General features: G+C 52.0%; 1 protein-coding gene across 2 annotated transcripts in view; it reads left to right on the forward strand.

The window, feature by feature from the left end:
• CORO2B (coronin 2B) overlaps window positions 1–16,260 on the forward strand; it is a 213,989-nt gene that overhangs the window by 49,071 nt on the left and 148,658 nt on the right. The window contains exon 1 of one of the 2 annotated variants that reach the window (XM_025390632.1): window positions 12,923–14,119. The exons of the other annotated variant lie outside the window; for it this stretch is intronic. Coding sequence (XP_025246417.1) covers window positions 14,105–14,119 — 15 coding nt within the window. The 5' untranslated portion in view covers window positions 12,923–14,104. Of the gene's footprint in view, window positions 1–12,922; window positions 14,120–16,260 lie in introns of those variants that run through there. 2 annotated transcript variants of the gene reach the window in all.

Genomic DNA, 16,260 nt, shown 5'->3' on the forward strand with positions numbered 1-16,260 from the left:
TTTTTTGTATTTTTAGTAGAGACGGGGTTTCATCGTGTTAGCCAGGATGGTCTCGATCTCCTGACCTCGTGATCCGCCCGTCTCGGCCTCCCAAAGTGCTGGGATTACAGGCTTGAGCCACCACGCCCGGCCAATTTTTTGTATTTTCAATAGAGATGGGGTTTCACTGTGTTAGCCAGGCTTGTCTCGAACTCCTGACCTCAGGTGATCCACCCGCCTTGACCTCCCAAAGTGCTGGGATGACAGGCGTGAGCCTCCGTGCCCAGCTTTTATTTTTATTTTAAAAAATTTTTATTGGCATGCACATGAATATATATATATGTGTGTGTATATATATCCATGTGCATGTATGTTGCCTGCCCCCTCACCTAACTCTGACCCATTCCTGCTCCACAGGCCTCCTCTGTGGTTAAGGAGCAAATACATATATTCATGTGTATGCCAATAAAATTTTTTCAAATAAAAATATATATATATATTTATAAAGCTCAACAAAACATTTTCTCTGTCTGCATTTCTTTTCCAACATTTGTTTTCTTTCTTTTATTGCCAGATTCTGACTGAAAGTTAGTTCGTTGTATAGTGGACAGGATGACCCTCACTCCACGTATCAGATGCTCCGGGAGGGCCACTGGCTGGGAGAGGTATTTGTCTATAGCCCTAAGGACCCAGGCCTGCCCCATGCTCATGCCTCTCGTTCCTTTTTGGAGCCTTCCTTTCCGGGTAGAAATAATACGTGCTTGGGCTTCGCTGGAGCACCTCAGCTTTTGCTGGTGGTTCCCCACTTTCCTCCTCTCCCCTGGAGTCTGGCTGCTTCCTCTGCCATGTGGTTCCAGGCCCACAGCCAACAGGGAAGCAGACCAGGGTGAGAGCAGAAGGGAGTCTCGGGGTGTTAATTGGTGCTAACGAATTCCCACAGCCCCATCTTTCCTCCACCTCTGTGGGGAGGCAGCTGACAATGCCATCTTTGCATTTTGCACACTGAAGTCAAGCAGTCCCCTTCCCCACGCCTGAGTGCCCTGCCTGGATGAGGAGACGGGGCTGGGGGGAAGGAGGATCCTTTCTAAGCACTTTCCATGTATTTTGCTCATTTAACCCTCATAACATGGTAGGGTCCTATTAGAAACCCTGTTTTACAGCGGAGATGCAGCTGTGTTTTGAGTCCTTACTCCTTGCCAGTTCCCCTGTGAGGTGGCTGCCGTCATTATCCCCATTTGGTAGGAGAGGAAACAGGCCTAGGGAGGCTAAGTAATTCAACCAAATCCACACAGCTAGAGAGTAGGAGAAGCAGAATTTGGACTCGGGCTGGCTGGTTCTAAAGCCTTATCTTCCCGATCACCACCCCAAATATCCTCTCTGAAGGAACTCCACTTAAAATCGGATCTCTGGGCCTGTGGGTACCAAATGAGAGGTGCCTGCAGGGATGCTGGTTCCTCCCCTCCCCTCCAGACTCGGGTCATGCCTGCTGGGAGTCAGGATACCTGGCGGACTCTTCACGGTGTCAGATGCTTTGCTTCCCTGGGCTGTTGCCTGCCCCCACACCCCTCACTCTGTCCCATTCCTGCTCCACAGGCCTCCCCTGTGGTTAAGGAGAAAATAAGTCTCCATGCTCCTGACTTCCCTTCCCTGGCCTGGAATTTGGAGACCAAACGTCATCCTGGGTGAGGAGGGAGCCTGTACAGCCAGGCACCCTTGGGGTGAACTCAACATGAGACAGGGTTCTGGAGGCCCAGGGATGGCCTCCCTTGGCATTGATTTAGTAGCTCCCAAAGCTACCAAACACAGCTTCATGTGCAACACACACATATACTCAGCTTGTTGGGGTTTGCCTTACAGCAGCTCAAGCACCTGAGCTTGCCAGCCAAGAGGCAGCATGTCCAATAAATGACTCAGACTGGCTGATCCCCACTCTCCCGCTTGGGTCTGAGGTTCTCTGTTCTCTGGGTTCTGTGCTTCAGTTTTCTCATCTGTGAAGTGGGTATCATAAGAAGACCTATATCACAGAGGTACTGTAAGAATGAAATGAAACAGTGCATACCATGTGCTTAGAAACAGTCCTGTCTCCCAGCAAGTCGTTAGGGAGCCAAAGACCACCTCCAACCCCCCTTCGGCTCTTAGCGGGCTCTTTGGATCTAGAAACCCTGCTGACAACAGGCAGAGAAAAGCACATAAATTGTATTAGTTTTACACGTACACGGGGATCTTTATAAGAGAGTGAAGTTCAAAGTGGCCAAAGCAAAAGATGCTTTTATACCTAGACAAAGAAGGATAAGTATGAGAGGAAATGACAGGACAAAGGGTGTCTGGCTAAGGGCAGTAAATTTCTAGGGAAGTCATCAGGAGATACATGGAGATGTAGAGCGAGTGGAAGATAAGGGTTACTTTGGGGAGTATTTTTATGCAGGTCCATTGCAGCTCCCAATTCTCAGTATCTGGTGATAAGGGCTATTTTCTCACCCTGGTATGGAGAGGGACCCCGTCCCAGAAGAATGTTTAGGGCTTGCTGCATGCAGGAAGAGACGGGTCAGCTCACCCTTCCTGAAACTACAATTTCTCCAATGTTTTCAACTCAAAATAATTAATACACCAATGTGGCGTATTTTGGGACAGCACGTCCTTCACTCCTTCAAAGTCCTGTAGAAATATTGGCTATGAAAGGCTGGACGCAGTGGCTCACGCCTGTAATCCCAGCACTTTGGGAGCCAAGGCAGGTGGATCACGAGGTCAGGAGTTCAAGATCAGCTTGACCAAGATGGTGAAACCCCGTCTCTACTAAAAATATAAAAATTAGCTGGGTTTGGTGGTGGGCGCCTGTAATCGTAGCTACTGAGGAGCCTGAGGCAGAGTATTCCTTGAACCTGGGAGGTGGAGGTTGCAGTGAGCTGTGATCACTCCATTGCACTCCAGCCTGGGTGACAGAGTGAGACTCCATCTCAAAAAAAAAAAGAAAAAAGAAATATTGGATATGATCATCATTTGCTATTGTGAGGCCAATCTCCAGTGACCAGGCAATGGGGCCACCTCCTGGGGTTCCTTGTAGGGTCAACCTGGGAGACACAGGGATAACGCTGGAGGTTGAATACAGGCCATTGAGTCTTCCGGAACTTGCTTTACCACTGACCAGCGGTATCACCCAGGACAAGTTACTTCTCCTCTCTCCCTTCCCTGCGCAGCCCCCACCCCACCCCCAGCCCCACAACCATGTTTCATTCTCTCATCTGTAAAGTCAGGGTGGTTATAAGGATTAAGTGAGATAATGTGTATAGAGTGCCTAACACAGTGCCTGGGGACACAAGTGTTGGCTACCATTGTCATCATCATTTCCATCATCATAACTATTGCCCTTTACCCTCTGAGAGGTTGTCAGAGGGTAGGGAAGGGAAACAAAGAACAAGTAATATTATCTTGGTTTGTAACTGAGGACACAGGGACCCTGAAAGTCAGTGATTGACCTGAACTCCCACTGTAGATTTCTGGGACATCCAGGATTTAAAAACATAATAGTACCAATCCCTTATGTCAATAAACCATCTTGCCGTTTGCAACTTGTTTTTACAGACATTAGCTCATTTACCCCAGCCTGAGACCTGAGTGATTTTGCCCTCATTTTTTTTTTAATAGATTTTATTTTTTAGAGCGGTTTTAGGTTCACAACAAAATTGAGCAGAAAGTACAGCAATTTGGGGGCTGAACAATGGGAACACATGGACACAGGGAGGGGAACAACACACACTGGGGCCTGTCAGGGGGTGAGGGAGGGAGAGCATCAGGAAGACTAGCTAATGCATATGGGGCTTAATACTTAGGTGATGGGTTGATAGGTGCAGCAAACCAACATGGAACACGTTCACCTATGTAACAAACCTGCACGTTCTGCACATGTATCCCAGAACCTAAAAGAAAATTTTTTAAAAGCACATAAAAAAAGAAAAAAAAAATACACTAAGCTCCCATATGCCCCCTGCTTCCACACACGCACAATCTCCCCCACTGTCAACATCCCCCACCAAAGTGGTACATTTGTTACAATCAATGAATCTACATTAGCATGTCATTATCACCCAGAGTCCAGAGTTTACATTAGGGCTCACTCTTGGTATTGTATATTCTATGGGTTTTGACACATGTATAATGACATGCATCCACCATCACAGTATCACACAGAGTAGTTTCACTGCCCTAAAAATCCTCTGCACTTCACCTGGTCATCCCTCCCCACGAACCCCTGGCCACCACTGATCTTTTCACTGTCTCCATAGTTCTGCCTTTTCCACAATGTCATCTAATTGAAATTGTGCAGTCTGTAGCCTTTGGAGACTGGCTTCTCTTACTTAGTGATATGCATTTAAGGTTCCTCTCTGTGTTTTCATGACTTGATAGCTCATTTCTTTTTGACACTGAATAATATTGCATTGTCTGGATGTACCACAGTTTATTTATCTGTTCACCTACTGAAGGATATCTTGGTTGTGCCCAAGTTTTGACAATTCTGAACAAAGCTACTGAAAACATCCATGTGCCGGTTTTTGTGTGGACATAAGATTTCAACTCCTTTGGGTAAACTCCAGGGAGAACCATTGCTAGATCATATGGTAAGAGTAGGTTTCATTTTCTAAGAAACTGCCACATGGTCTTCCAAAGCGACTGTACCATTGCATTCCTACCAACAATGAATGAGAGTTCCTGTGGCTCCACGTCTTCACCAGCATTTGGTGTTGTCAGTGTTTAGAGCTTTGCCCCCAATTTGCAGATGAGGAGACTGAGGTGCAGAGTTAAAGTCTTGCCCAAGGAGTGGCAGAATCAGAATTGCCCTCCCACTCCACCTCCTTCTCATACACATAACCCTTACAGTGCACAGGCTGATGTGTGATCTTCGGCTGAGGAGTCATTGGCCAGTGGGGTCTGTGGCCTTGGGAAAGTTCTCACCTGCAGATGTGTGATCTTTGGCTGACGACTCATTGGTCAGTGGGGTCTATGGCCTTGGGAAAGTTCTCACCTGCAGAGAGAGGCTACTCTGGTGGGTCAACTGGGCAAGAGGCCTTACAGAGGTGATAAGAACAACAGTGCAAACTTGCAGGGTCCACTGTTTCTCTTGCCATATGTAGATGACTAGGTGGCGTGGTAGGAAGAGCTGGGCTTGGAGTTGGATACGGGGTTGAATCATAGGTCTGCCAGTTACTAGCTATGTGACTGCATGTAAGTCAGGTAGCCTCTTCCAGCCTAAATGAGTGCAACTTCATGGGATCCTTGGAAGGAGCAAGGGAGGCTCCACATATAGAATACTGGCGTGTAAACACAGCAGTTGTTTAGAGCTTACACATCTATCTGCATAAGGAATATTGATCTGCGGTTTTCTTTTCTTGTGACTTCTTCATTTGGATTTGGTAATGCTGGCCCCACAGAATGAGTTAGGGGCTATTGTGGGTCTTGATCATGAAGTCGTAAGATATGGAAGGAAACTTCTGGGTGGTGACTCATAAGCTGGTGCTGTTACACTGAGGCAAGACCAGAGGCTAAGGTTTTCAGAAAAGCAGTGTGCCCACAAAGTGAGCTGATCAGAGGAACCCCAAATAAGAAAGTTGAAGTGCTTACAAGTTGTCCTTTTGTTCTCTTGTGAAATACAATGAAGGCTTTGGAAGCTGTGGTCTGTCCCAGTTACACTGAGGGGAATAGTCAGTGTATTTCCCTTAGGGAAGGAAAGGGTCTGTGTTCAAACAGTCAGAAGACTCCCATGGTGCAGCAGAAAGAGCCGAGGATGGACCCAGGCCCACTACACATAGCTTTTATTTGTTTGTTTTGCTTTTTTGTAGAGACTGGGTCTCACTATATTGCCCAGGTTGGTCTCCAACTCCTGGACTCTATCCTCCAGCCTCAGCCGCCCATAGTGCTGGGATTGCAGGCATGAGCCACTGTGCCCAGCTATGTTATTATTCTTAATCTTGAGTTCCTATTTTTGATGATGGCAGAAAGCACTTAATCAGGATTTTGTTCTTTTGGAAGAAAGTACGAAGGAAGCAGAGAGGAGGGAATGGATGATTGACATCTAAAAGCCATGCCCCAGGCTGTGGAAGAATTTGGGATAGTGATCTGGATGGTAAATATCTCTTTAAAGAGCTGCCCAAGAACATTTAAATGAGTTTCTTTGTTAGTTGCTGACGAATTTCCCTGTAACCTTCCTTTCCCATTCTGCCCCAGCCACTTGGGCTGTATTCAGTACTCAGTATTCAGTACTCAGTACATGTGAACACTGATGCAATCAGTATTAAATGCACAGTAGTAGGGGTCATAGGGAACTGCGGAGGCAAGAAGATTCATATTATTTTAATACAAATAGATCCCTAAGAGCCATGGCATTGTGAATAACAACAGCATTGTCACCTTTTTATTATGGTGGGAGATAAGAAATTAGCCAGGAATGACATTTGACAATAAAGAACACAAAGAGATCATTCCTGGACCTGAACAGGAAAAGATAATTCTTGGACCCTGGCAAAGAATCTTCGCATGCACAGATTGGAAAATAAACAAATATGTTACTACCTCTTTTCTCCCCATTATTCTAAACCTTCATCAATACCTCATATGGGCCAAGAATTTTTAATTACATTTTAAAAATCAAATTGTTTATATAGACACAGGTCCCACACACAAAAAAACATTCGCTCAAGGCCCTGCACAAGCTGAGTACAGCTGTAACCGGTAACCCGGGAGATAAGCCTTGTTCTTGGGAACAGGAGTTTGAAACGTCTTTGATCAAGAAGAGACCTTGGCAACCAAAGCCCGCTCTTTACAAATATAAGGGACTGAAATGCAGTGATGGCAATGCCTGGAGGTATTTAGCCCCAAGGAGGTGGTAAGTGCTGGGAGCTCAGTGCAGGGAATGAAATGATATAACCGGGGTGGTGGTGGTGGGGTCCCCACTGTAATGAGAAGGCTCTCTGCTGATCTCTGGAGGAGAGAACTCCTGAGGGGGGCAGACACAGAGGAACAGGAATAAGCAGGACCTGGGGGGCACTGCCCAGGACTGGTCTGGCCCAGGGGCAACTGGGAAGGGGCTGTGGGCTATCAGTGGATCTCTAACGCCTTCCTCCCAGTCCCAGAGGCCCCAGGCTTGCTCTTCAAATTGAGGAGCAGCTTTTCCAGGAGGCAATCAGGGACTTGCCCTTCCAGTCACTGGAGGCAGCTACAGGTTCAGTCTTGGAGGGTAGAGTGTGGGAAGTCCCGGATGGTCTCAGGAGCCACTAAATCTGCAGAGGATTTTAAACCAAAGCGTGAAATGTCAACGCTACTGTCCCTTGCTGGAGCTGTTTCATGTTACCTGCCCCTTGCCTTGCTTTTGCTCCCTGCCATGCTTGTAACCTCCTTGTCTTCGGTGAAAAGATCTAAAAAGCCTCTGGCTCAGGCTGAAAATTCGGTTATGTTGTTCAGCTATGTTGCCTGAGAGATGGAAGGTGAAAACAACTCCTTCATATCTGTTTTGCATGATTTATCTGACAGGGCACTCACCACACCTTACGATGTAAATCAGTGGTTCTCAAACTGGGGCAGAAGGGGTGTCAGAATACCTCCCTGCTGCTCACCGCCCCTCAACTCTAGGGTTTCTGAATCAATCAGCCTGGTATGGAGCCCCATAATTTGCATTTCGAAAAAGCTCCCAGGTGAAACTGAGGCTGGTTGGGGCCCACACTTTGAGAACTGCTGATTAGGTGTTACCAAAATTTAGATGCAAAACGACCTAAAGGGTGGAAATCTGGTTCCCAAGTCCCAGCTGGCTCTATAAAGGGACCGGGTTTCTTTGCCATCATGGCCCCAAGGAGATCTAGTGGAGCAGCCCTCTGGGGAGAGGCTGCCTTGGGGTTCCCTCACTGTGCCCAGGTCTGCGGCTCCTTCTCCCTGGCTCATTTCCACACATGCACACACATGTACAGATACACACAGTCCCACACACTCATTCTCACATTCAGACACACACACACACTTGCAGAGGGGTCGGGACCAAGAGGCAGCTGCTCAGGTAAGGGCCACCCAGTCAAGGACGCAACCCGTAGAGGCCCCAGACCAGCCCGTGTTCAGGTGGCTCCCTTAGTCATCACCCCTCAGAGGTGAAAGACGACACCCCAGGGCAGGGCCTCCACCCATCCCAGCATCCCCCCTGCCAAAGTCAGCATATGTGCATTGAACAGAGGCCATGGAGAAAGGGCAAGAGAGACAAAGAGAGAAAGAGACTAAGAGTGGGACAAAGAGGAGAGAGAGACATCCACAGAGACAGGGAGATGGAGACAAATGCACAGAGAGGTGAGAAGGGCAGGAGGGTGGAAATAAGCAGATCTGGTGGGGGCAGAGCTGGAGGAGAGACAGGAGGAAGAGTAAAACCATGAAGGTCAAGGGGAGGGCAGCAGAGAAGTGCGCCTCTGCCAGGCCGGAGAGCAGGGAGAGGTTGCGGTGGGCAGAGGGCAGTAAAGGGAAACAGGCGTCCCTGAGGAAGTGTGGGGAAGACATGGCCAGGGAGGTGCAAAGCGTGGAAAGGTGAATGCAGCAGAGAAGCAGGGCAGGGTGGGAGCTGAGGCATGTGGTGGGGGACAGCGGCTGGGGGACAAAACAGACAGAAAGGGAGAAATGGGAGACCCACATACAGAGAAGGAGAGACCCGAAGCTGACAGAGCACAGCACTATGCGCTGGAATTACTAAGTGAAAGAGCCAGTCCCCGTCCTCAAGCCGGGGACACAGAGACTGTGCAGCTAGACCATTCCAGTCGCTGTCTAGGAAGGTTTCCTGGAGGAGGCAACACCTAAGGAAAGACTGAAGAAGAGTCAGCTAGGTGCTGAGGGGGAGAGAAGGGCCAGGTTATGGTGAGATGGGAAGCCTGGAGATGCAGGGGGTGGGGGCAGGTCTTGGAGGACCCTGTTGGACTTCATCCTGAGGACAGCAGGGAGCCCCTGATGGGGTTCAAGCAGCCAGATCTGTGTGTGCAAGAGCTGCTGGGGGAGAACGGACTGAGTTGCACAAGAGGGCAGGCAACAGGGCAAGTCCGAGTGGCCCAGCAAGGGAAAATGCTGAGCTAGGGCAGTCACCGTGCAGACAGAGAGGAGGGAGGGAACTTGAGAGCTGCAGGGGCTTGGAAGCCTGAGGAGCCGAGGCGGCCAGCATGTGGGCACGCCTCCTGGGGTGGCATGAGCGAGGCAGGCAGCAAGGGCTGGAGAGGCATCTCCCTCTTTGGGGCTCTACAGCTTTGGGAATCTCCCTGTGGCCTCTGCCACAATGCAGCACCCACTCACCCATGGTCTGGGATGGGTGCAAGAGACTGCAAGCTTCTTGGGGGCAAGGCCCAAGCCCTCCTCACTCTGTAGAGTAGCACTCGGTACAGGGCCTGGGCAGATGCTGGGCAAAGAAGCACACTAGGCAGGGCAGAGCCTCACACCGAGAGGCCCTCATTCCTTGCTATAGGGACCTGGACTTGAATAGGAGGTTATTAAGGTTGAAGATAAAGGTGCCATCACAGCCTTATTGATCAGCAAGGCAGTTATCCAGCATCTCCCATGTGTCAGCCTTGTGATTTTAAAAAAGAGAACAAACACATGGTTAGAGCCCATAAAGAGATAGGAGCAAATATATTTCATTATGATTATAATACAGGGTGAATCAGGCCACCATGGATACAGCGCCAGGAGACCTACATGCAGAGCTGACACTTGAGCTGGACTTTGAAAGATGAATAGGAGTTTGCCATGCTGAGAAAGAGGGTTAGGGCCCCAGAGGCCCAGGAAAGACCATGGCCTAAAGCATTGAGGCACGAGAGTGTCTAGAAGAGACCAGAACTAATACAGCAAACTCTTATGTACCCCACAGTGTGTACCGTATCCCCTCAGGCTACTCCACTTCTAATCTCACCTGCAGTTTAGCACATCTGAGAAAGCCCAGACTTGAGCTGACAGCATCCCACCTCCATAAGAACCAGGGATTCTTCACTTTCTGCCCTAGGACATTCTCTGAAGCTGAGAGGCCTACTCTGCCCTCCCAAAAGCACAGCCCTGAAGTGCAAGGAGGTAATGCCCTCGGGGCAGCTCTCAAACAATGCGGAAGAGGAATGTGGGTAAACACCCCGCTCATCTGACAGGCAATTCTGTATCCGGTCCAGGGGTCTCTGGGGAACTGAGCCTCCCTCCCCTGGATGCCTCCTGCAGTCACACTGAGAATACAGTTTTTTCTTCTTTTTTTCTGATACTTGCTCTGTTACCCAGGCTGGAGTGCAGTAGCGCGATCTTGGCTCACTGCAACCTCTGCCTCCCGGGTTCAAGCAATTCTCCTGCCTCAGCCTCCTGAGTAGCTGGGATTACAGGTGCCCACCACTGCGCCTGGCTAATTTTTGTATTTTTAGTAGAGATGGGGTTTCACCATCTTGGCCAGGCTAGTCTCAAACTCCTGACCTTGTGATCTGTCCCCCTTGGCCTCCCAAAGTGCTGGGATTACAGGTGTGAGCCAACGTGCCCGGCGAGAATACACCTTTATACTGGCGTATTCACCTTTGCTCCTTCTCAACCACACTACTCCCCACCTCCACTGCCCCACTCTTCCACTCCTGTGATCACCTTCCAGTTAAATCACTTGCATCCAACACCTTTCTCAGGCTTTGCTTTGGAGGAAACCCAAACTAAGGGCTATGTTACCGGAGACCCAGGATGAGTAGTGTTGTGGTGTTAACAATCGTACCATACAAAATGCATGCATTGGCTGGGTGCGGTGGCTCACGCTTGTAATCCCAACACTTTGGGAGGCCAAAGCAGGTGGATCACTAGGTCAGGAGTTCGAGACCAGCCTGGCCAACATAGTGAAACCCTGTCTGTACTAAAAATACAAAAATTAGTCAGGTAGGGTGGCAGGCACCTGTAGTCCCAGCTATTCAGGAGGCTGAGGTGGGAGAATCGCCTGAACCCTAGAGGCAGAGGTTGCAGTGAGCCAAGACCACACCATTGCACTCCAGCCTGGGTGACAGAGTGAGACTACGTCACAAAAAAAGAAAAAAAAGAAAGAAAAGAAAAGAAAATGCATGTATTTCTCAGTATCTCCTACACACAGAGGCCATGACTGGGCACAAGGGGATGTGGCATTGTCTGAGTTTGCCCTTGCTCTTCTAGATCTCCCTTCTGCCTGGGGAGATGTGACAGAGGGGGTGAGCCAGCAGCACAGGAGGGATCAGAAACATTTTCCTTCTGCCTTTGGAGAACGTCACATGGGTTAGGGGCAGCAGATTGATGTTCCTAATTACATTTGGCTCAAGCTGATATTAAGTACTTGTCTCATTCCCAGAGCCCACAGCAACGGCGGATGGTAGGAAAGGTGCCAAGAGGCATGCTGGGTAGCTCAGGATGACAATCTGGGATTTGAAATCTCTGTAAGATATAAAAGTGGACAGACAAGTCACAGCCATGGGTGCAGGGTGACTGGTGTCCTTGAGTTGCCCTTTAAAGGCTTCTGATGGGGTCCTAGGGCTGCAAGGGCCCTGTAAAGGTCTTGAGTTCCATCCTCCTGGCTAGAAGCTAACCTGCCCAAGACAGCTGAGACAGGGAATCTGACTCTTCCAGTGCTGGACAGCTCGCTGGTGGGAAATGCTTTCGTGGGCCCAATTTAAATTTCCTCTGCTGCAGGTTAAATGTGTATTTTGCTTGATTTGTTCTCGGTGGCATTAAATATTTGCTAAGCTCCTACTAGGTGCCCAGTGGTACACAGTGAGAGAAGGCATGCCTCTGTGCTCAGAGGCTCATGAAAATGAGACCAGACACTGAGAACTAAATGCAACAGGGAGAGCTATTGGGCTGGAGTTGTCAGGAGAGGTGGCAAGGAGGTGGTGCCGTGAGAGGTGGGATGCATTTGAGTTAGTGCAGAAGAATAAGAGAGCATTCCTGGCAGGCAAGCAACGTGGGAAGATGCCTTAGGAAGGGTTTGGCACAGAGGAGATGCCTGAGGTCTGCAGCACATCTGCTACCCAAGAGATTTAGTAAGTCCCTGGAACTCCTCTAGGGAACGAATAGCTGCCTACCTATAACCTAAGACACCTGTGAAACTCAAATAAGGCAGTAGGTAGGAATGGACCCTGGAGTTTACGGATTCAAAGCACAATGCTGAGCTTGATTTAAGACTTTCATTCAAGTCCTCGCTCTGTCACTGTGTCTTCTTGGGCAAGTCCCCTCCCTTCTCTAAATCTGTTTACTCATCAGCAAAATGGGGATGGTAATTCTTTCCTTACACTGTTGCATTTAGGGTTCCCAAGCAAATGTAGTTAAAAATGGCAGGCCCAGGTGCGGTGGCTCATGCCTGTAATCCCAGCACTTTGGGAGGCTGAGGCAGGTGGATCACGAGGTCAGGAGTTCGAGACCAACCTGGCCAATACGGTGAAACCCCATCTCTACTAAAAATAAAAAATTAGCCCAGCGTGGTAGCTGCGTGCCTGTAGTCCCAGCTATTTGAGGGGCTGAGGCAGAAGAATCACTTGAATCCTGGAGGCGGAGGTTGCAGTGAGTCCAGATTGCACCACTGCACTCCAGCCTGGGCGGCAGAGAGACTACTCCCGTCTCAAAAAACAAAACAAAACAAAAATTGCACGATGACCCACAAAGCACTTCCTGGAGGCTGGTTACTCTTATTACTGCTCCAATCTAGACACTGGTCTCCTGGAAGGCAGGCATTCCATCTCCTCTCTGTTCCCCCAGCACTTTCCACAGAGCAGGTGCTCATATATGACGTTGCCATTGCTGTCCTGGTGAATTGCACTGGTAATTACCACGGAGCAGGAAACCAGCACTTCCGGGCTTGCCAGGCTGTCCTGCCTGGAGGACTCCTCTGCCTCCATCTCTGCTAACCCCTCCCCTCCACCTTCTTCACGGTTCTGTATCTGCGGAAACCGGTTCTGCCCAGGTGCTTGGGAGGGAGCCTCCTTTCTCAAGACTTGCGAGGTCACCTCCAGGTGACTGTCCCTCAAATCCCCACAGCAGCTCCAGGACACAGTGTGCCCCGAGTCAGGATTGGATCAGCACACGGGACGCACCTGTGTTGTCCCTCCACGAGAAGAGCGGCATTCAGGGGTAGTGTAGACGGTCCTAGGGCAGGGCAGCTTCTTTAACAAGAGGTTCCCTTAGGGAGCTAGCAGCGGAGTGGAAAGAGCGGGAGGAACGACTCGGGCAGGCAGGTCTTGTGCTGTGGTCTAAGTCACTTCCCACGTCCGTCCCACTTTGATCGTCAGTTTCCTCCTCTGCAAAACTCACTAAGGCGGCCTTCGGGCAAGTCATCGCGGCGGGAATTAGATTCGAAAGAGTGCTTACACAAATCCGTCTGGCCACCCTGTGCCCCAGGCCAGCGCGAGGCGGGGTGCGGGCAGGGCTCCCGGGCTTGCGGCTGCCACGCCCCTCCCAGCCCGCCGCGCCACACTCACGGCCCACGGGCCGACTTTGCGAGCCTCCAGGGGGCGAGCCCGACCGCCTTCTTTGCCCGCGCAGTGCCTCGGCCGTCCAGTCTGTGACTTCACCAGCGTCCCCGGGCCAGCGGGGCACCGGAGAGCCCGGGGCGCCGCCCGCTCCCCTAGCCGGCAGGTGCCGGGAGCCAGCCTCGCCCAGCCGAGTGGCGTCCGCAGGCCCGAAGGAGTTAAGGCCGCGGACCCGGGCGCCCGTCCCGGCTCCGGGAGCGGCGGTGCCCAGCGGCCGGCGATCGAGCGGGAGGCGCGGGGCACGGCCGCAGGCGGGCTGCGCTTCCTCCTCCTCCTCCCTCCGCCTCCTCTTTTGTAGCGAGTTCCCGGCCCCTCTTCCTCCCCCCGCCCCCCAGCCCGGGCCCTCTCCCTCTCTCCCTTTCTTCCTGCCTCGCCTTCCTGCGGCGAAGGAGGCTCATCTATTATAAATGCACATTCGGGGCTGACATCAGCGACGAGCGGCGGGCGAGCGCCAACGAGCGGTCCCTGCGCGCTGCCCGCCCGGAGCGCAGCCCCCAGGCTCGGCCGAACCGCCGGCGGGGCGCGGGGAGCGCGCCGGGAGCTGCCGGACCCCCTTCCCGCCGCCTCCCCGGGCCGCCGCCGCCCCCGCACGCCGCGCCCGCGCCCCCGCTCCGCCGCGGAGTTTCTGCATGACTGTCACAAAGGTAAGCGCAGCTCGCCCGCCGCGCCCGGGACCCGCCGGCGCCTGCAGCCCCCGGGCTGGGCAGCGGGGGGCGCGGGGGTGTGGGTAAGGGGAGGGGGCGCCGGTGCTGGGAAGGTGCGGCGCGCGCCTCTCTTGCTGCCGGATCCGCTCGAGTCACTCTGGCCCCCAAAGACTGCGGAGGCCAGAGGGAGATTGCCGCTCTGGCAGCCCCGGCGGTTTGGCCAACATCCCTCCGCTCCCGGCCCAACCCCGGGACTGCATTTTTAACCCTTGTTTGGGATGCTGCATTTTTAACCCCTAGAGAGCTGGGCTGGGCGGCTGGCGGTGTCCCTCCGGGGAGTGCGCGGCGGGGAGCGTCGCTGGCAGGGGCTGGTGCTGGGCAGTGGGTGTGGGGATGGGCCTGCCGCCCCGAGGAGGCCAGCGGAGGGGAAACCCCACCCCACCTGCCAGCCTCCGCCGCCCATGCCGGGAGCGCTGGCTCCACTCCAAAGCCACTCTGTGCAGAAGGCGCTGCCCAGTCCCGGGAGCCGCTACCAGAGACAGGGCAGGTCCAGGTGGTTGACTTGAAAATGTGGGGAGGGAATGTGACAGGGGAAGCAAAGGTGGGCATCTTGGCAGCCCCCATATTGGAGGACGATTGTTGGGCCTTGTCATAGGGGCCCACGTTTATTGGAGAGACTTTAGGGGCTTCCTAGTTGTAGGAAGGAAAGAGTTAAGAGGAAAGATGATGGGGCAGTGGAAAGTGTCAGGGTCAAGGGACCAGGGAGACCTGAGTTCAATCCCCAGCTCTATCCCAAATCCCCTGGATGACCTTGGTCGGGGAGGGGTCCACTTTGGGCCTCAGTTTCTTCTTGTGTGCTGTAAGGGTGATAATATGGGTCCTGGGTGGTAACAGGCTGTTAAAGAACCAGTAAAATCAAGGGTGTGAACCCACACTTTTCAGAGAGATCTGTCTGGGTACTGAGCTCACAGTCTGGCCGTGGCCTTGGGCTTGGCTGTCCATTCAAGGGCCAGACTCCACCTTTTCCAGCTGCCCAGCTGGGTCCCAGAATTGGGGAGCTGGAGGCCAAAGTGGGACCGGAGGCCCACTTGTGGTCAGAGCAGTGGGGCCAGATGGAGGGTTGGGGTGCAAGTGATGGAGGTGGGGTGGTTTTGGCCCCTTCTGCTAAGCCAGGGCCTGCCCATGCCCTCCTCAAGTGTGCCCCAAGACTGAATGTGCGGATTTTTGGGCCCAACTCCAAACTTTGCCATTGGCCCTGGTTCTGGGACTTGGGAGCACTGCGAGAAGATGAACTTGAAGGTGCAGGGCCTTCCTCAGCTCTGGCTACTTCTGGCAGGGCTGTTGTGACCCACCGCGGGTAGGATGCTTAGGGTTTTGAAATGATGCACATGCTGTTCAGCTGGGAGGGATATTAAGGTTATTAATGTCAAAGATGCAAGTGGGCTGGCACAGAGGAGTAATGGATGGACCCGGCTAGAGAGAGGAAGGATGTGAGGTTTGAATAATAGCGCTGAGGATTAACTCGGCGCCTCCCCTGTGTCTCTTTATGTGCGTGAACTCATGCAGCCTTCCTTCCCTGGAGGCCTGCAAGGAAGGTGTGTTCGGTTCTCTTTAACAGTGGAAGGAGCTGAGGCTCAGAGACGTGAAATGACTTGCCTGAGATCACACAGCATGTATGTTGCAGAGCTGGGGTTTGTCCTCAAGTCTATCTCAATCTATGGCCAGTGATCTTTGCACTGCTCTGCTCTGTTGGGCATCCTGGCTACTGGGGGACTTCCATGGCAGAGGAGCACTGCTTGGAGGCCTGAACCTTGAAGCAAGGATGGGACAGGGAGTCCATGAAAGTGGGTGCTTACCTGTTAAGCCCGCTGGCAGGCCTAGCTTCTTGGTATCCAATGACTATTCAACACTCCTCCACCCCCGTACCCAGCCCCCAACAAACCCTCCATGTCGCTCACCTCCTGCTCTAACCAATGTGGCTTTGGCTTAAGCCAGCTCAGAGGATTAAATAAAATCCCCACCTTAACCCTATCTTCTCTCCCCTTGCTGGCCCTTCACAGACCGGCGTGTTCTTGTGGGGAACAGATAGCAGGAGGGGTGCAGGAGAGGTCCTGGGGACTGTCTTGCTGTCTACAAGCCTG

This window comes from Theropithecus gelada, chromosome 7a (assembly GCF_003255815.1).
Source record: "Theropithecus gelada isolate Dixy chromosome 7a, Tgel_1.0, whole genome shotgun sequence".
Lineage (NCBI taxonomy): Eukaryota > Metazoa > Chordata > Mammalia > Primates > Cercopithecidae > Theropithecus > Theropithecus gelada.